General features: G+C 33.9%; 1 protein-coding gene across 1 annotated transcript; it reads right to left on the bottom strand.

Annotated features, from left to right (window-relative positions):
* Nucleotides 1-5601: 5601 nt before the first annotated feature.
* LOC149184197 (ATP-citrate synthase beta chain protein 1-like) lies at nucleotides 5602-6498 on the bottom strand. Its single transcript, XM_089415262.1, is given in 4 exon segments — nucleotides 5602-5677; nucleotides 5784-6035; nucleotides 6148-6220; nucleotides 6378-6498. Coding segments are annotated over 4 exon segments (522 nt in total).
* Between the last annotated feature and the right edge of the window lie 14186 nt (nucleotides 6499-20684).

The following is a 20684-nucleotide window of genomic DNA, read 5'->3' as shown; positions in this document are numbered from 1 at the left end:
AAAAATTCATTTTAATGAAAAGTAGTTGGTTTTTTCTTTCTACAAAAAAGTAAGCTAATAATTGTTGACTTAGTGAGTATATATCTTGTCATTTAGTAGTTGGTTTTCTCTTTCTCCAAAAAAGTAAGCTAATAGTGGTTGACTTTGAGGGTTTACATCTTGTCAATTAAATGAGAATAAATTGATATCCAATAGATAAGATAAAAAGTGAGTAAACCAATTATTAGCCTAGTACATGGCGTGCTCAATAAAAAACTACACTCATCAAACGTGATGTAGTTAATAATTATTGACTTAGTGAGTATATATCTTGTCATTTAGTAGGTTTTTTCTTTCTCCAAAAGAGTAAGCTAATAATGGTTGACTTTGAGGGTTTACATCTTGTCAATTAAATGAGAATAAATTGATATCCAATAGATAAGATAAAAAGTGAATAAGCCAATTATTAGTATAGTACATGGTGTGCTCAATCAAATACTGCAATCGGATGTGACAGTTAATAATTGTTGACTTAGTGAGTATATATCTTGTCATTTAGTAGTTGCTTTTTTCTTTCTCCAAAAAAGTAAGCTAATAATGGTTGACTTTGAGGGTTTACATCTTGTCAATTAAATGAGAATTAATTGATATCCAATAGATAAGATAAAAAGTGAGTAAACCAATTATTAGCGTAGTACATGGTGCGCTGAATCAAATACTACACTAATCGGATGTGACGTAGTTAATAATTGTTGACTTAGTGAGTATATATCTTGTCATTTAGTAGTTGGTTTTTTCTCTCTCCAAAAACGTAAGCTAATAATGGTTTAATTTGAGGGCTTACATCTTGTCAATTAAATGAGAATAAATTGATATCCAATAGATAAGATAAAAAAGTGAGTAAACCAATTATTAGCCTAGTACATTGTGTGCTCAATCAAATTAATAATTGTTGACTTAGTGAGTATATATCTTGTCATTTAGTAGTTGGTTTTTTCTTTCTCCATAAAAGCAAGCTAATAATAGTTGACTTTGAGGGTTTACATCTTGTCAATTAAATGAGAATAAACTGATATCCAATAGATAAGATAAAAAGTGAGTAAACCAATTATTAACCCAGTACATGGTGTGCTCAATCAAATACTTCACTGATCGGGTGTGACAGTGAATAATTGTTGACTTAGTGAGTATATATCTTGGCATTTGGTAGTTTTTTTTTTCTTTCTCCAAAAACGTAAGCTAATAATGGTTGACTTTGAGGGTTTACATCTTGTCAATTAAATGAGAATAAATTGATATCTAGTAGATAAGATAAAAAGGTACTAAATCAATTAGTAGCTTAATACATGGTGTGCTCAATCAAATAATGCACTGATTGGATGTGATGTTGTTAATGGGAAACACATATACAACCTGCCAATGGGAATTAAATGAGTGGGGGTTGTATATGCCCACCATTGGATAACTGGCATTGGATTTTAACAAATACACTACCTGCCAATGGGAATTAAATGAATGGGGAGTTGTATATGCCCACAGTTGAATAACTAGCATGCCAAAATCCAATGGTGGGCATATACAGCCCACCTCATTTAGGGACAAACTACTTATTTTCAAAACAGTTAAAAGGACAATCCAACGATGGGCATATATATCCCACCTCATTTAGGGACAAACTACTTATTTTCAGCACAATTAATGGTGGTCCCTTTTGACGGTTGATTAAACACTCTTGAGTTTAAATTTATGATCTCGATGGTGATACCCTAATAGATATTGAAGTAGTCTAATGGTCATGCATACCATGGAAAAGGTTTCTAGCAGCTACTTGCCTGAGGGATTTCCATGCCAACTTTGGTGGTTGCCTAACGATTATGGCAATTCTTAAAAAACAAGTCACTAAGCTAATGATTGGCTTAGTGAATAGCAAGATCAACATACATGTCTAACCATCACCATGGTTTCTCCGGCAGGGTTCACGGCTCGACTCCGACAGCTTCATCATTGCAAATTGATTTATCTAACTACACCGCTCGAACTTCAACACTTCATTCAATACATCCACGTACATTCATTCAATGACACCTCCCTGAGTCCCCGTCCAGCATTTCAAATTAGACAGTGCCGCCCAAAATTTTGAATTTAAATTTGCTAGTCCCGCCCAGATTCTTTTATGAAATGAATATAAATGTGTAATCACTGTTTCAATGCGAGCAGGAGAAACAAAAATTGAAGGCAAGGAGGTTTTATTACTCATTGTGGGTGGAACTCTACACTTGAAGCCACTTGTTTGCAGATCAGTAATTCAATGCAATGCTTATCATGGAAGTGTTAAGTGTGAGGATGATGAAATGGTTAGGAGGGATCAACTAGAGAAGTGTGTGAAAGAAACAACCCAGTAATTCAATGCGATGCTTATCATGGAAGCGTTAAGCATGAGGATGATGAAATGGTTAGGAGGGATCAACTAGAGAAGTGTGTGAAAGAAACAACCCTCAAGCCGCCCCTATTAATATTATTAACCACAGGATCTGCTTCTTCCTATTGTTTTATCAAATATGTAGCTATTCCGACATAAGACGGTGGCTGTAACCTGTAAAATTTGATATACCAAAAAGAAAAATTTAGAGAAGATTTATGAACATTCCCTAAAAAGGATGATAAATTTAATTCCTGTATATACAACATAGACCTTACACTTAGGTAAAAAAGAAAGCAATCCTTTCAACCAAAAAATACACAAGATAGAATGCAAAACCTTTGCACCTTTGTATTAACACATGAACCCAAATACAGAAATTACCGTATGAGTCCAACTGCATAAGAATGGAAATTCTTGTAAAATTGTATAAATAAATAATGTGCTAAATGAGAATATAAAAATAGAAACTACAACTTTGAATTAGGAGCTATGCACTTGAAATTTTGATTATTTTTCATTTTATTGATTTCAGAAAATAGGGTAAGTGAATAACAATATTATAGGAATGAGAAGCTATGTTTTTTAAAAAGAAAAAAAAAACAGAATTAAGATTAAGTTTTTCAGAAAAATAGTCTTCAAAGAATAATATCTTTAGCTTGTAATGAGGATGAAGCTGAAACATGAATCACCACCACCCTTTCTTTGGGCTCAATTATAATTAGGTAGATGTTGAGAAGCAATGCTCCTCATTTCAATGGATCCCCAAATAATCCCAAGTTAAAACACTAACTATGTTTTGTTGTGACTTTTAAATTTTGATCAACTTTGATTGGAGCCAAATGAAAGATTTTATTTCCGTTTGTTACTTTCCACACACATACTCATCATACGCTTTGGTTTCTATGAGATACTCTTAGATGGATGTTTATCTTTATATTAATGTTGGAATTATTGGTGGTGGATTTTGGTAAACCATTGGGGAAAACACTAGGTGAGTGAAACGACTTCAATCACTCACAACTACAAGCCCTAAGTCCTAAAACATGGCTGTGAGGGATGCCTTTAGCTGAACTAGAGCCATGCCAAGGTTATTAGGTTCAAAAGTTTTCAATGAGAGCATGTAAAAGTTAGCTTTACCCCTATGATTAGAACTGAAGATCAACCACAATAACATTTGAGAAATCACAACCTGCCAAAATCTTGCTCAAGAAACTCTCAAAGATCTAGGGTGGCCTTAGTTTGGTTGTTATCATTGCGCTAATGCTTAATATAAGCCTTTAGATGTGGGAGAGGACCACTGTGGCCTTTCGAGTCTTTGTGAGGTCCCTCTATGGGAAAACACTTTGTTGCAATGTGAAATCCTTTAATTTGGCTTCTATTGAAAAAAAAATAAGATACAATAAAGTGAAGGGATCCCTACAAGACATCAGAGGTTGCTCTACGCAAGAAAGCAATTCCATGATAGTTTCTTTATCTTGGAAAATGGAATCAACAATGATGCTACTATGAATCTAGTTTTGAAACTTCTTGGGGGAACAAAAGGTGCCAATGTACCCACCTCTTCTCAGCCTTACTCATTCATGGATGTGGTGCAACTTGGGTTTTTTGGTCTATCAAAGGCAAAGAAGCCTCTCAGTCCTGCCTTAAAAATGGGGAATTGTAATACATTGCAATGTTGGAAGTGTTGGATCCAAAGGTCTATGCTTATGATACTTTGTATCGTAGAGATGCCATCATTTCACATGCCTTATTAAAAAATAACCACTATTAATTGTTCGCAAGAGGTCATGTGTTTTCCTAAAGACAAGGATTTCGAATGAAACCTTGATTCATAAAGTTTTAACCTTACTACCTTGGTAATATCCTCTGTTTTGGAAATATGCGTTTGGGTTTCAGAAAACATAGGTTTTGTATGAAATTTTGGCTCAAAAGTTTCAACCTTGTTACATTGGTAATATCCTCTATTTTGGGGGTAGGTCCTTGGTTTTAGGAATACAGGGTTATGTATGAAACCTTGGCTCAGAAGTTTAACCATGCTACCTTGGTAATATCATCTTTCCATATTTAGATATGCACCTGAAGTTGTACCACACTTCTCAGATAATGATGTGTTTGATTGCCTCACTAATATGATCATAGAATTAATCCGAGTATCCAAATAAACTATGGGGAAGTCATTGGTTTCATGTGCCAAAACTTATTGCTAAAATGCACATATGAAAAGGGTTTCTAAAAGAAATCTTGTTAGTGTTTGAAGGTGCCAATAGAAAAGTACATATGAAAAGGGTTTCCAAAAGAACACTTGTTAGTGTTTGAAGGTGCCAACAAAAAAGTACATATGAAAGGGGTTTCCAAAAGAACTCTTGTTAGTGTTTGAAGGTGCCAATAGAAAAGTGCAGTTTTTTGGCGAAAATTTTACTAGGGGCATGAACATTTAGCTGCAATCTTGTCTCATAACTATTCTGACTAGTGTGCAAATGCAGTGATAGAAGGATATCAAGATGAACTTAAATGACTATGGTACGAAGATGTAATCAGATTAATTTCTCCTATCTGAAGAAGATAGAATGAAAGAGGAATCCAAAAATGATGAATAAAATAAAAGGAGAATGGTAAAGGATCAATAGGATTTATCATAACATTAATGGAAGAAGTGCATGATAGATATTGAACACTCACACAATATTTGTGCATTATTTCGTCCACTATTGTCTATAAACTTGCATTGAAGCAATGTGAGTGATCTTTCAGTAGTGCTAATGCTAGCCATGAAATAAATTTCGAAACTTATAGTATTTGTTAAGTTCTCAACCAATGGTAGGTCTTAAATGGTATTAAAAAACTCATTTTATTCTCCATCACTCCAAACCTTCAAATGAAAATTTCAACAACTGCAAAAATTTCAGTAACTCCATGAAACCAAATATCTTAAATTGAGTCAAAAATATTAATATTTCTTGAAGAATACATAGGGGATTCTATGGTAATTCTCCTAGAGAATAATGCAATGCAAATATAATTATTCAATAATAAATAGTTTTAGACAATGTTCGCTCAACCAGGCCTCGACACTGGTTAACTACACACTTTATATCTAGAATTCACTCTTCAATTAATGTTGTGAAACATCTTAGTTTCACTACATAAAACACCTCCAGAAACATGTTTTGCAAACAAGCACACACTTTCATGCAAAAAAACTACTTGGTATATAAAACATCTTCCCATGGGTGCTATTACAAGTGTTGTTTCTACTGCTTTTGGCCAAATGTGTGCCTGTAGCTTCTAAAAGAAACAAATAATTAGTGCAGTGCATGTCACAATTGACAGTCTCAAAATGTAACAAAGACATACAATTTAAAGGAAATAATCAACAACTCACCAAATCAAAGCAATGGACCGTGCAAGTACAAATAGGCCATTTAAGTAACTAATCTCCATAATATCAATCTCTTGCTGGCTAAAAACTCCACTAACAAGAAGGAGGTCTAGGAAAAGCAATCCTATTGCACCATCAACATTGAGAACCAAATTATCTGCTTTGAAAAGAGTGTAGGTCTCCGCTTGTAGGGCATATTCCATGTACTTAACAACAATAAAGTGTGTACATGCATATTCTTGCAAAATCTCTACTCTCTTTTCACAATGGGCTCCTCTCTTTATCGTTCAGCAAAACAATCAACTTTTGGAGTTAGATTAAATACATAGAAATGGTTGTATTCAAGAAGAAAATGGAAATATCTTACTTTCTAGCTCTAGATGGTCGGCACCTATGACTAATACTTGCAATGTGAATACCTTTATTCTTCATTCCATCAAAAATTCATAAAATGATAAACCATAAAGGGCACAAAGCATAATAATTTATACTCGTTTTGAGAAATTTATAAAGAAAACCTAATAATGGGATAATATGATTGATCTTCCTTTTATACCCACATTACGTTCCCCAAAAGCATTCACTTGCACAATTAACCAAACAATTTTGATATGATTACCATGTCATGTGTATCCTCGAAGTATCTTGCAACATCATCAATATCCCTTCCAAACCGTGGACCAATGGTACGGAGGCTTGTTTCACAATAATGGACCATAATTTATAGCAAATATATTATCGATACCACTCTAGAAAGGATCCTTCTGAAAATTTTGTTGTCATTGTCAGTAAGTACTAACCACTAAACATGCATTAAAGAAATTTTAACATCTAAACTGAGCATCTTAAGGAATATTATAAAATTATAGTAGAAATAATAAAATAAGATTAAATTACATCATCAAATTTTAGAGAGAGAAAAAAAAAACTACTTTTTCAACTTGTATTTTCAACTTATCTCCCAATGGTTTTACTCAAATTTTGAGGGAGAGCACTTGTTGGATGCAAAATTTAATTCCGCATCCAAGTAGTACCCATGTTGAACACTTTTGATGGACCCTACTACATGAAAAATGAGAAATACATGAAAAAATGTGATTGCTACCACATTTTTCATTTTTTTAGCAGGGTACATCGAAAGTATGCAACATGGGTACTCCTTGAATAAGGAATTAAATTTTGCATCCAAGGAGTTCTCTTGCTCGAAATTTGAGTAAAACCATATATAGATAAGTTGAAAATTCGAGGCTCTCCTGAGTCTATACATGTGTCTCCTGGTCATATGTCTCAAATCCCTTTGGCTGCTCTATGTAAATTTCTTCCTCAACAACACCATTGAGAAAGGTGCTCTTCACATCCATCTAGTGGATCTTGTAGCCCATTTGCGCATCCAGTGTTAAAATGGTTCTGAGGGATGAATATCTTGCCATTGGGGCTAATTTTTCTTCATAGTCCACTCCCTCTAACTGAGAGAATCCTTTGGCCACAAATCTAGCCTTGTACTTTTCGATGCTCCCATCAGTTACATGCTTCACTCTAAAACCCTCCTCCCACACCCACCCAACTTACCATGCCATCTGGGGTGAAAATGAGATGAGAGGCTACTATGATCAGATTCAACCTCCTAGGTGACCTTAAGGAAGTGGAATCGACAGAACATCATACATAGCCATCCAACACCATCAACAGAACCCTCAGGAGACAAGTCAGTCACTCAAACAACCTGTCCCTGGGTCCCACTGTTGTTCTTGACAATTTAAGGCTTAGTCGCTCTCATGCTATGGGCAAGGGAGTGACCAGAGACCTAAAGTCACTCTCATAGGCCTGCATGCCAGTGACTATGGACGAAACTTAACAATTATGTGCCAGTGACTCCGAGATTTGAGCCACTTTTTCAGGCCCAGAGCCCAAGCCACTGCCTAGAATGGAATGAAAGCTTAGAATTAAGTAAAGTACATGGAAACAATGATGAAAAAGTAGATTTCAATTTCTGACCAATCTCCTTTTCAACCAATGCTTTGAATTCAACAAATTTTGAGAAAACTTCATCCTTCTTCCACATGAAGAAGATCCAACATTTTCTTGAAAAGTCATCAACAAAAATTACATAATACATGTGTTTTGTTGTAGAGGCTCTAGAAAATGGTCCACATACATCAAAGTGGATTCACTCCAAGACTGGTCTAGCTCTGCTATCTCGGCCCTAAAAGGTGGATTTGACATATTTACCCAATGTGCATCCCTTGCATACATCATGTTGGTCAATGGTACATTTCAGGAGATTGGTTGTAATCTGTTGCATGATTTTTAAGGCACTATGGTGTAATTGTTCCATGCACGCATGCCAAAGTTCTCCAACATTTAGACTTTGCACATTTCCTACCTTGCTACTCAGTGCAGCACAAGCTTCCACCTCAAGTTAGTAGATATTCTTCACTCTAGCTCCAATTTGTTTCACCTTCCCAGTAGCTACATGTCTCAGAAAGACTTTCCCTTTACTGAAAACAACATCATAGCCAACATCAACAACATCATAAATGGTAGATGCACATATACGGAATCTATGCATTCTTAGAAGATGCATAGATATTATGCATATGCACAACTTTTGTATATGTGCATATCTTCTGCATATGTGCATATCTTCCGTATATGCGCAACTTCTATATATGCGAATCTTATTGGTCCCTAATATGGAAATTGTAAATTTTTTCGTGATACTTTTGTAGAAATATTTAGATCATTTCTATGGCCATTTCACTCATTAATACAAAAAAATTGATCAATATGAACTTTGACTTGGTTCAAGTCAAATCCTAAACCTTCATATATGTTTCCTCATCATAAAACACAAGTTTTTACCCTACATTGTGCATATCTCCACTTCCAAATATGAATTAAAAATTCTTTAAAAAAAGAGCTTTCACTTAATATTACAGTGATAATCATGAAAGGATGAGTTTCGGTTTCCATTTACAATAATAAAAGACTAAAGAGACTAGTTTCCTCTTGAATTCAATTAACCATGAAACCACAAAAATAATGAATTTCTCGTTCAATCTGATTTACTAGTAACCATTAAATGGGCAATTTTCCGCATAAATTTATAGCAAGATTCGACAACACTGCAAGAATAAGCTCATTACATACCTCAAATAGAAGAACCAACACCTGTCCGTCCAGATTTACAATAGATAATCCCATGACGACCCTAAAAAGTGGCTCCCCATGTTATAAGCAGCATGTAAAGCCCATCCATAGTTATAATAGCAGGATTGCAAACAAAATATCTTAATGGAGAAAACCTTATAATCCTTTCAGATGAGATAAACCCTATCATAAATTAAGCACCATAAAACAAAATAAAGTGAGGAAACCACCAAGATTTCAGTAGCACAAGGTGTGTAAGCACTAAAGAAACTTTCTGCTAGGGTTATCGAAACGTCATTCATTTCAAGTTTGTAGTACCGTTCCAGGAGAACCTATGATAACAAAAGATCATAGGAGATTTATAAGATGAAAACCAATGAGATGAGTTGATAACAAAAGATCATAAGAGACTTACAAGACCGCAACTCATCTCATATGCCTTCACTTCGATGAGTCGCACAATGTGAATTGCAACTACGAACCGATACACCATGACCTCAAGCCTCGAGGTATGGAGCCCTACCTCGCAGCTGTGAATATGTCACATCCATATAAAATCGTGAACCTAATGTTTAATATTCTAATATTCAAAAATTTAACGCAAATTTTCTATATGGTGAGAATGAGAATTAATTGTCTCTACACGTCACTAGATGCCACTACTTAGGCAGTGACATAAAAATAGAGGAGACCTAGTGTTAGATAAAAATAGCTATGACAATTGGGGAATAATAACCTATATGAGCTTAAAACTCACAACAGTTGGCTCATTGTAAAATGGAGCATTAAGTGAAACATAGGGAGTGAATATAAAGAAAAATCGGGCTTATGGAGTGAAGATAAAGAAAAATTGGTCTTGACAATAACGCCTAATAAGGCGCCGAAGTGTAAATTCTCATAAGCAGAGAAAACAAAAAAAACAGATAAGAAAAAACTCCACAAAGGAGATAAATATGGTAATGTTGAGAAAACATGGAATTTGAAACTATATATCTTATAATCATCCACTAAATGGAAATAATGTAAACCAATTTAAGAAGCAAGTATGAAAATGTTGATGATGAAAGCTAAGAAACTTTAGTGAACATCTTTATAAAATGTAGTTGTTGGTAAAGAACCATAATAGAGGCATGAAATAGAAGCAAATATCATCATCCTTCCAATGAACATTGAGTTGTATAGGAAATGGAAGGTCCAAATAGGAAGTATGGCAGACTCGTAATCTAGGATTGGAGGAAAACAAATTACATACCTCAACTTCACTCATAGTTTGTTCTAACTGCAAAAGTTGATCTAAACACAATATAAAAATACTTTGAAGAAGACTTAGCCGTTTTAGTCGCCAACATACAAAAATTAGAAATTACTTTCAAGGAATTTAACAACAAGACAAGAAGATGACAATGTCTAGTCAATTAGTTGACTAGATAGAAAAGTAGCAATAATAATGTTTTTCATCATCAAACATTCCCAATTAAACACAAATAAGGGAGTAATAGCAATCAAATTTATATTGCTAAACAACCTAGTCAAAAACTCTAGTCAACTATCATTTCTAGGATCTTTAGTTGACCATTTTAGAGGAAAACATCAAGCTCACACTGGAGCTCATGTAATCCCTGTATATGGCTTATGTATATGTGAATCTTCCATAACATAGATATGGAATTACGCATATACAGGAGACTGCTTCCGTATATACACAACTTCTGTATATGTACATATATGTGGAAGCCATCTTCCATATATGCACACTTCCATATCTATGTACATGTAGAGAAGTTGTGCATATACAGAGGTTGCAAATATACAAAAGCCATCTTCCATAAATGCACACTTCTATATGTGTGTGTGTGTGTGCAAAATATGCGCATTGAAAAAATCCAACTTCTCTATATGCACAAATTTTTCATATACACTCATATATAGAAGCGTGCATATATGGAAAATGACTTCCATATATATTCATATACACATAAGTTGGGCATATACAAGAGAAATATACTGAAGTTTCACATATACGGAAGAAATTTTCCATATATGCACACTTCCATATCCATATATATATATATATATATATATATATATATATATATATATATATATATATATAATCTACACATATACGGAAGATGAATTCTCAAAGATAAAATATCACATACATAAAACAGAGCGAAAATAGAATGATTACTTCCCTTTTAACTTTATATTATGTGATAAATAAATAAAAAATGGTTTTTCTTTGTTTTTGTGTATGATAAAAGATCCTATGAATACCTATTCGTTCTTTCCACTCTCAAAGTAACTGGGCCTTGTGAATATATCTCTGATGGGTACTAGGGCATTGTCCTGAAAGAACTAGCAACGCCTTCCAACAGCAGAAGAATCGACCAAGTTAACGGATGAGACTTTGGTGTTGCCCGCACCTCCACCTATGGGGATGGATGCCTTAGATTTTAGACACTAAAGTACCTTCGTGCCACGTGAGAATTCGAGTCTTTAGATTCTTAGTATTCAGTTACCATTGTCGAACACTAGACAGGTCGGGCAGCCCCAAATAGTACCACACACTGGACCTAAGTCGAACCCCCTCTGAATCAAGTCTCTGACATGCTTGAGTATTCTTTTCCATGGGATGATTGAAGGATTTTAAGCTCCCTAAAAATGCAATTTCTATGTCACAAATATGTAACATGACCATGACGGATTATGGGATGCCTACCCCCAATGGTCCTAACCTGAACTATAAATTCTGTGGTGGCCCCTGTGGAGAATTTAGCTGGTTCAAGTTATGGTAGCTTTTAAGGGTCTTACTTTTCTTTATGGTGTGAGATGTAAGCTAAAATAAACTAAGTATCAAAAGCTCTGGAAAATGGATGCCTTCTAATACAAATCTTATAGAAGCTTAGTGTGTGGTGTGTAACTATGTGCAAGTGATCAAGTGAGCATGCAAGTGTGATAAGATGTGGATATTCGGTGATCTGTTGCAATATCCTCCTAATTACACTATATTTCAAATTTTCCTTGCATGAAAAAGAAATTATGTGCGGATAATGGACTGCTTACTCTTTCTCCTACTACATTAAGTGTGACTAAAGGGAGGTGGAAATCTTACTCTTTTACTAATTAAACTATGTGATTTGCAAAAACTAGCAAAATAGACTGAAAATATGTGTGGAATTTGGCCACTTACTAGGTGATAATTTACAAATAAAAGTAATAATAAAGATATATCGGTAACCTCTATATATGCACATATCTTCCATATATGCGTAACTTCTGTATATGCACATCTTCTGTATATGTGCATATCTTCCGCATATGCATATCTTCCATACATGCACGTTTTTTGTATATGTGTATATCTTTTGAATATGTATATCTCATTTATATGCATATCTTTTGTATATATGCATTGCATATCTTTCCTATATGCATATCTTCTGTATATGCATCTTCCGTATATGCATATATTCTGAATATGCATATCTCTTGTATATGCATATCTTCTGTATATATGCATATCTTCCGTATATGCACGTCTTTTGTATATGTGCATATCTTACATATATGCACGTATTCTGCATATGTGCATATCTTCCATATATGCAAATCTTCTGTATATGCATATTTTCTGTATATGCATGTCTTATGTATATGTGCATATCTTCCGTATATGCATGTATTATGTATATGTACATATCTTCTGTATATGTGCATATCTTTTGTATATGCATATCTTCCGTTTATGCATGTCTTATATATATGTGCATATCTTCCATATATATGCATCTTTCATGTATGCATATCTTATGTATATGCATGTCTTCTATATATGTGCATATCTTCCATATACGAATATCTTTCGTATATGTGCATACATTCTGTATATGCATATCTTTTGTATATGCACGTCTTTCGTATATGTGCATATCTTCCATATATGCATATATTTTGTATATGTGCATTGCAGGTTGATTTTACAGGTGCCTTTAAGGCAAAATATTAAGTAGACTAGTAACTCAACTACGTTGGTCACTTGTCGAGCTATTGTTCCGCTACATGGTGGAGAAGGAGAGGTTCCAGAATTGTTTAGTGGCTAGGTGGAGAAGGTGAATTATTTCGAGATCAGGAGAATTCACAGGTAAGTTTTTGCTTCATAGTTTTAGGCTTAGTATTATTGAGCCTTATTTTTTGGGACGGGTTGTCATTTGATAAGTTCTGGGATGGGTTGTTAAGTTCTAGACATTGTCGATTCCTAGACTGGCGACAACACTGACTGCAATTCCCTCTAGAAAGTTGTTGTTTTTTATGTTTCTATCATGAGAATTACTTATTATAGTCGCATCCACAACTTTCATCGAAGCGACTCAATTGATTTTGGAGATATACCTCGCAATAATGTGCCCGATAAATCCGTATGTTTAGAATACCAGTCATCATTTTGATGTCCATTGGCCTTTTATGTGATTATCGTGAGAATTAATTAATATACAAATTTAATTATATTAAAAAATAATTTATAAATAAACAAAAATATAATATAGTTCATATTTATTTATAATTAATGTAAAATATAATCATAAAAAAAAAACGAGAACATCGTGTCTACCCATGGGCAAAGGATATTGACTTTTTGATTTAACAAGAAATATTTAATTGATTTATCAATGAGCTCTTCAGAAAACAAGGTTGAAATATTATGTAATCACATCTTAACAAAACCAAACATAAACACAAGAATAAGAATAACAACTATATGGTAGATGTATAATATAAACAACAGATAAATTCCAGAATCTAAAAACATCAAATAAAACATCTTAAAAATAACCACACATGAACTCATCAAATAACAACCCAACGAATCAGATTCTTCATCACATTTATTTATTATTAACACATAACCCTGTAATCCACAACCCTTGAATTCTTTGGCTATTTTAAAATAATTAATTTTTTTATAATATTTTGTATTAAAAGGTATAATATTTATTAATAAAATAAATTGTTACAAAGTATCTCAATATATAATGAATTACAACTAACATTTTAGATAATTAAAAATATTTTATTTATAAATTTTATAAATAATTTATTTTAAAATATTTGAATAAATATCTACGATTAAATTTGGCATTTTTATATTGTTAAGAGATATGAAGGTATTCTTCTGCTCACTTCATTTTTCTTTATATGTTCTGATGTCATTATTCAAAAAGTTTTACCTTTATTTAAAATTAATCATAATTAATTACATAATAAAATTTAATTTCATAAATTAATTTTATAATTTATAAACTTTAATAATTCATTCAATTCATAACTCTTAATTTAATAATTTAATTTTCTAATCTATAACTCATCAACTTTAATTCATAACTCTTAATTTAATAACTTAACTTTCCAATCAACTTTAAAAGTAAAGAATTTATTAAGTCTTAACTTAATAATCTAACTTTCTAACCATTAACTCATCTAACTTTAAAATTAAGAAACTTATTAACCTATTAACTAATGAGCCAATAATATATCAACCTCCTCCGAACTCACAAATCTCTTTCGATTTTAAAATGCATTTCTTATTATATTATAACATATAAGCCCCTTTTCAAATTATTGTTCCCTTTCTTTTCTTAAGCACATTGGGTAAAGTCAGAGGTCCTCGTACATTTTTCTTAAGTTACCTTTCACTTTATTTAAGATTGGATAGTAATCTACTGACTCCTTATCCCTAGTTTTTTAACTAGGGAAAATTAGTTATTTATTAACTCACTAATCACAAACACACGAACCTCCTAATTAGTTAATTATCATATTGATATGTTGGGTATACATTATATTTATTGCATGATGATCTCCATGCACTATATATATTGGCCAAAAGATGTTTGAGGGTGGAGCTTCTAAAAATATATTTTTTGTAGTTTTGATAGATGGTTTTATACCCCATGGTTTTCTAATTGTGATTAAGGTTGAAATATAATTTAAGTAAATGGATTAAGGTTGTGGATGCCATAATATCTTATGTATTGGATTGTAAATGGTAAAGTTAATATGATTAGGTGTCACTCTAAACATTTGTTGCTTTTCCTACTTAAGGTTTCTAACATAAATCTATAAGTAGTACATATGAATGTTATTAATTACTATTTTGTTTTATAATGAATTTGGGTGTGCATCACTCATTGTAAAGATTTATAGCTTACATTTGGTATTAAAGAAATTATTAGCTCTAGGGGGATGCATTTGTTTCCAAAAATTTAATGATAATGAGCATGTGATAAACCTAGTTTTAGTGGGAGTTATGTAGCAATAAATCTTGTGGTGAAACAAGATGGAAAGAAATTCGAAAATTGACGCTGAGAAATTTACAGGCATAAGGATTCGAACTATGGAAGCTAAATATGGAAGACCTTTTGGTAGATAAATAATAGTGAGTCACTATGATCCTAATACTGCACCTATGGGTATGTTAACAGAAGACTGGTTAAAGTTGGATAGGAATTCAAAGAGCATGATATATTCAAAGAGCACCCATAACTCCACAAAATGTGGCAAAGGTAGTATGTTAGTGTTCAGGCTTGGTGTCAATAGCTCTGCGAGGTCTGTTGGTCGATTCGGTGTCGAGGGGATTGCAGTGTGGACGAGTGACTCCGTGGGAAGAGATAAGTTGCAGCTCTAGGAAAGGAAGTGGAGTATTCTTCTTCGGGTGATGGTAACCTAGTATGTTAATTATTTCTTCTCCCCCTCCTCCATGCATCGAATTGTCTGGTCATGGGATTGGGTTTTGAATGGGGTTGAATTGTCTACCGATGGGAGTAACTAGGGATACTGGAAGACACTGGCATCGGTAGTATTGGTGTAGTATGTTATCCTAACTGGTATGGTATCTATGTCGGTATGTTATGAAATTCTTCTCTCCCAAATGGGATTATATGGGATGCGGGTTCGGGGCGCCAGCCGTGGGGAATATTGTTTTCTATTTTGGTTCGAAGACCCTAGGGTTTGTGGTTGGTTTGTCTTCAGCTATGCCTATAGGGTCAGTTTTACTGTAATTTATGGGGTTGAGGGGAAGTTTCACCCCCTACATAATTGGCGGTCCTGGCATTGTAAAAATTTTGTCGCGTCTCTTTCTTTGTTCTACATCCATGGTCGTCGTGGAAGCTTCTGCGAGGTCGCAATTTAGGGTCTACACTGCTTAGGGTTTGGGGATCATTATAATGTTGTCGACGTTGGTTATGGTGGTCTCTTAAACTCTATTTCTGGCTACTTTGCAAATTGGCTATGGGTTAAGGAAACTAAATTCCTGGGTGGGATGAAAGACCTCGATAGGATGCATGGAATGAGATTAGAGGATATTCAACATTTTATATTATGGCAATTATTGTTTTGTTCTCCCCTGGCAGGTGTGTGGGGAGGTAGGTTCACTTGGAAGTGAAGGGCTTCTGGGCTCTAGCTACCACCTGTATAGACATCTGGCATCATCCATCTTTTTACTAGGCACTATGAGTTGGTTGTGACGGTGAGGGCTGTGAATGCTAGGGGCTGCGTTAGGGGCTACGGTAGGAGGCCTTGGGTAATAGTCTAGGAGGAACAACCCAATTCCTTAGGTGGCAGAACAAGGGGACATAAGCTGGTAGCCAACATCATTAATGATGCAGTCAACGCTTATTGTGAAGGGACCAGTGAAGAAATCAGGAGATTGATTGAGGAGTGGGAAGCAGATCTGAACCGCTAGGCGGGCTTGACAGATACCGAGATGGAGGACTGGCGAGTGACCTAGTTTAAAAAAACTTTGTATTTGTATTGTCCACCATGAAAAGTCTCCTAGGAAAGGCCTTGGAGCATATTTCAGTGAGCATGGCGGCAACAGTATAAGACTTCCCCAACTACAAGAAGGAATTTCAGAAACTTCAGTTGCAACTGCAAAAATAGGATGGATGCCTTTGCCGAATCGAGGATCACCTCCCCTATCTTCTCTTATAGACAGTGAGGCCTGGTTCCAATGTTAAGGACCCGACCCCAGTCGAATCTGCTTCTGCCGAGTGAGATGAATAGGATGAAAGTTGGTTTTAATTTTGTTTCATATATATGCGGTTAGCTTTCAATTTTCAGCATGATGTTGTATACATCTATAGGAAAATAGAGTATGGACATGGTCATGATATACAAAGTTATATAGCTTAGGTGGAAAGACTTATCATTTTTTACTACTGGATGGCTTATCACGCAGTTAGGTGGCCAACAGACTTGGTTTCCCTTTGGTAAAGTTGGGGCTACCTAACTATTCATATGTGGATGTAACTTGCTTATATTTAATGAAAATGGAAGGATCTACCAAGCTTACAAAAATAATAATATTAATATATATTAATATATTAGTATGTACAAACTAATTGGGAAATTCCTACCATGCTCGGTGGGGAAGCATGAATCAATGTTAACAATTTGTATCAGCAATTCCTATTGTCCATGTAATAATTGTTAATAATTAAGTTAAATTTATCGAATTCCTATTCCAAAATCGACACACTTTGTAGTAGTAAAAAAATTTAAGAGATCGAGCTTAACACTATTGATATGCTCCATTATTAGAAACAACTAATAAGTGCAATATTAATCATGTACTATAAAAAATCTAACGATACAACAAAAAATAAATAAATATATTGATTTTAGCGATGATATAACAAATAATGATGCGCAACAATTAGGAAGTTGCAATGGTTTTGTTGTAATTCCAGTCATTTTAAGAATGAGATAACATCAATAAAGATATAAGACAAAAACATCATGGTACATTTATTTCAAAAATGGTACACTGAAAAATATGTAAATAAATTAGTTTAATTTATTTCAATAATGAAATAATGAAAAACAATAAGATGCATGGATTTTAGTAACGATATATTGCCCAATGGGTCTTGGATGGATGGTGATCGGATGCACTGTTAACTTGCACTCCTAGATGCTAAATCGCAGTTTCAATTCCCCTCCCTATTCATGTGTTATTCTTGATCACAAACATGATGTAGCCTCATCAATGTTGAAGATACAAAAAAATATGATACATTGGAATTTCCCATGGGGTGTAGCGAGGACTATGATAGGGTGTTCTGTCAAAACACGCTATGGTGTAAAGATCATCAATTTGAAACTACATGGGAAAAAATCCAACCACGCTAAGAGTCGGTGTGGCCTAGGTTGGGTACGATCCTTGCGTGATTTTGATGGCTTAGATGCCTCTACATTGCAGCTACTCAAGCCATAGGTTAGTCATGCGAGTCATCTCAAAACTCACATAAAGTAACAAACAAAAAAAATTGATACATTAAAAACTGATTTATAATAGCAGGTTGATTTGAACAATAATAAAATATAATACATTATAGGATACACATATGATAACTGATGTAATGTTTTAATTGATGATAAGATAAAAAAGAAATTGTTTTGCAAAATTGGTTTTACATTACAATAATACAAATTATGAGAGAAGTGCTTAACAATATAAATAATGAAAACCAATTTTAAAATACATATATTATAAGTTGAAGTCCTATACATTTTCTTCATATCTAATTTATGTTATGTTATAATTCTAAAATATATAAAAATACTAAAATCAATAAAATGCATTAAAATTGAAATCATATAATGAAATGTAAATAGAATTATGTGGAACATATAGGATAGAGAAATAAATTTTTAATATTGAGAAATACAATATAAACTACACTATAATATGATATATTTTTAGTTAAACTTTTCAAAGGTAATTCAAATCACCTTCTATTCACACTAAATCGAAATCATATAATGAATTGTAAATAGAATTGTGGAACATATAGGATTGAGAAATAATTTTTTAATATTGAGAAATACAATATAAGCTACACTATAATATGATATGTTTTTAGTTAAAGATTTCAACGGTAATTCAAATCACCTTCTATTCACACTAAATCAATATGAAAAAGATAAAAAACATAATAAGTATGAAATATGATGAAAACATATTTAGGGATTTTGTAGATATCTACTTAAAATATTTTTATTTTCTTATTATTCATCTTAATCATTATTAAATATTGTTAATTTATGTGTCATGTAGGTGTAGCTCAGGCATGAGTTTCTATAGGATATGATTTGTCAACGATGTCCAAAAGATTAGTTAAACCCACGGATAAGCTAAACCATCATGTTTTGGGTTTTGAGCACTAATCTTGAACTGTGAAATTAAATATTTCGAGAATGTCTAAGTTTTTTATTCCAATCAATCCAAACGTCTCTTATTAAAAGTACATGGAAGTCACAACTAATTTATACTACAATTTTGTAGTGATTTGGCTTTATCGTAATCCCATGGTAATTAATAATTATGATTGACATTATGATGACAATAATCTAGTTTAGAGCATAGTTTTTGAAATGTGAGTAATTTTTAGTGTATATATATATATATATATATATATATATATATATATATATATATATATATATATATATTAATTTAAATTTATTAAATTTTTTGAATATTGGATTTTAATTTAAAAAGTATTATTGAGAAAATTATTTTAAAATTACATGATGAATTAAGTGATACTCATAAATTAACATTTCTTTTTCGTGAGGTTCACTGTCCATAGAAAACCCACATTTTATGTACAAATGATTCCTAACAAAATAAACAACATGTTCTTCCCCATAAGTTCAACCTCTCTTTCCCCATAACTTCAACCACTCAATACTCATGGTTGGGATCTCTTAGCATATCTCTGCCCTCGATGGCCCCTGGCAATGGAGGCAACTAAATCTCTTCGAGCTTGGGCGTTGTGGGGTTCCAAGGGTTACTGAATGAATGATCTTTGTTACCACCCACCGGAAGCGACAATCACCAATACGCCTAATTCAAATCCAGATTGAGAAACGCATCGTCCGCGCACTCGCGCTCCGACCATGTGCGTTCCTTGGTGTCACGCCCCCAAGCCTACGGTAGTCTTCCAACCGTGTCCGGCGAGGTGCGGCACCACCGTACACTTTCTTTTTAACAATACTCGTGCACATGGACTATGCCTTTCCACATTAACATACTTAGTTTGTGTTTCGCAACCAAGTAAGATGCATTAGCCTTATACTTAATGAAGCCCATACACATTCATTATCAATATGCAATTAACCAGAACAATAACAATTGCACACAAGTATAAGGGGAGGGGCAACTCCCGAACAAGTCTACCCGATAACAATATATTATGAAAACCTTCAATAATACATCATACAAGTGTGCCTGGCAAAATCCAAGGCCAACACTTAGAAATATTTACAATCAATGCAAGACAGCCTTTACAACCATGTGCCAACCTCACTCGGTAGGAGGGTGCTCACCCGAGACACCAGAACTCCTCCAACTCGGTTCTGCACAAAACTGCCTTAAGATCGCCCTTCGGTTTACCCACGTCAAGCTCCAGTAAAATCTGTGCACTTATCTCTTATGCGCATGAGATGTGCGCACTTCAACTGTGCCCTTCTTTACCCTTGCTCCAATCGTAGAAGAGAGAGCGAAGTGCGTTGATCGAATGATTCCCAAATGAAGCTCTGCGCCATCCATATATACACTTGCTTGCCATTTGGTGAAGGGGTGTCAAGCCATTAGGCCGACCCCATAAAACTGTTTTACAAGCCCCTGCCTTAATATTTTGTAAGTCGGCCTTTGCCCATGGGCAAAGCCTCCTCTACGCCAAGTATAAG

Source organism: Pinus tabuliformis, chromosome 3_2 (genome assembly GCF_031772625.1).
Source record: "Pinus tabuliformis cultivar Carrire ecotype Pingquan chromosome 3_2, CPIR1, whole genome shotgun sequence".
Lineage (NCBI taxonomy): Eukaryota > Viridiplantae > Streptophyta > Pinopsida > Pinales > Pinaceae > Pinus > Pinus tabuliformis.
Note: the sequence above shows the minus strand (reverse complement) of the source record. Positions and strands in the feature narration are given on the sequence as shown.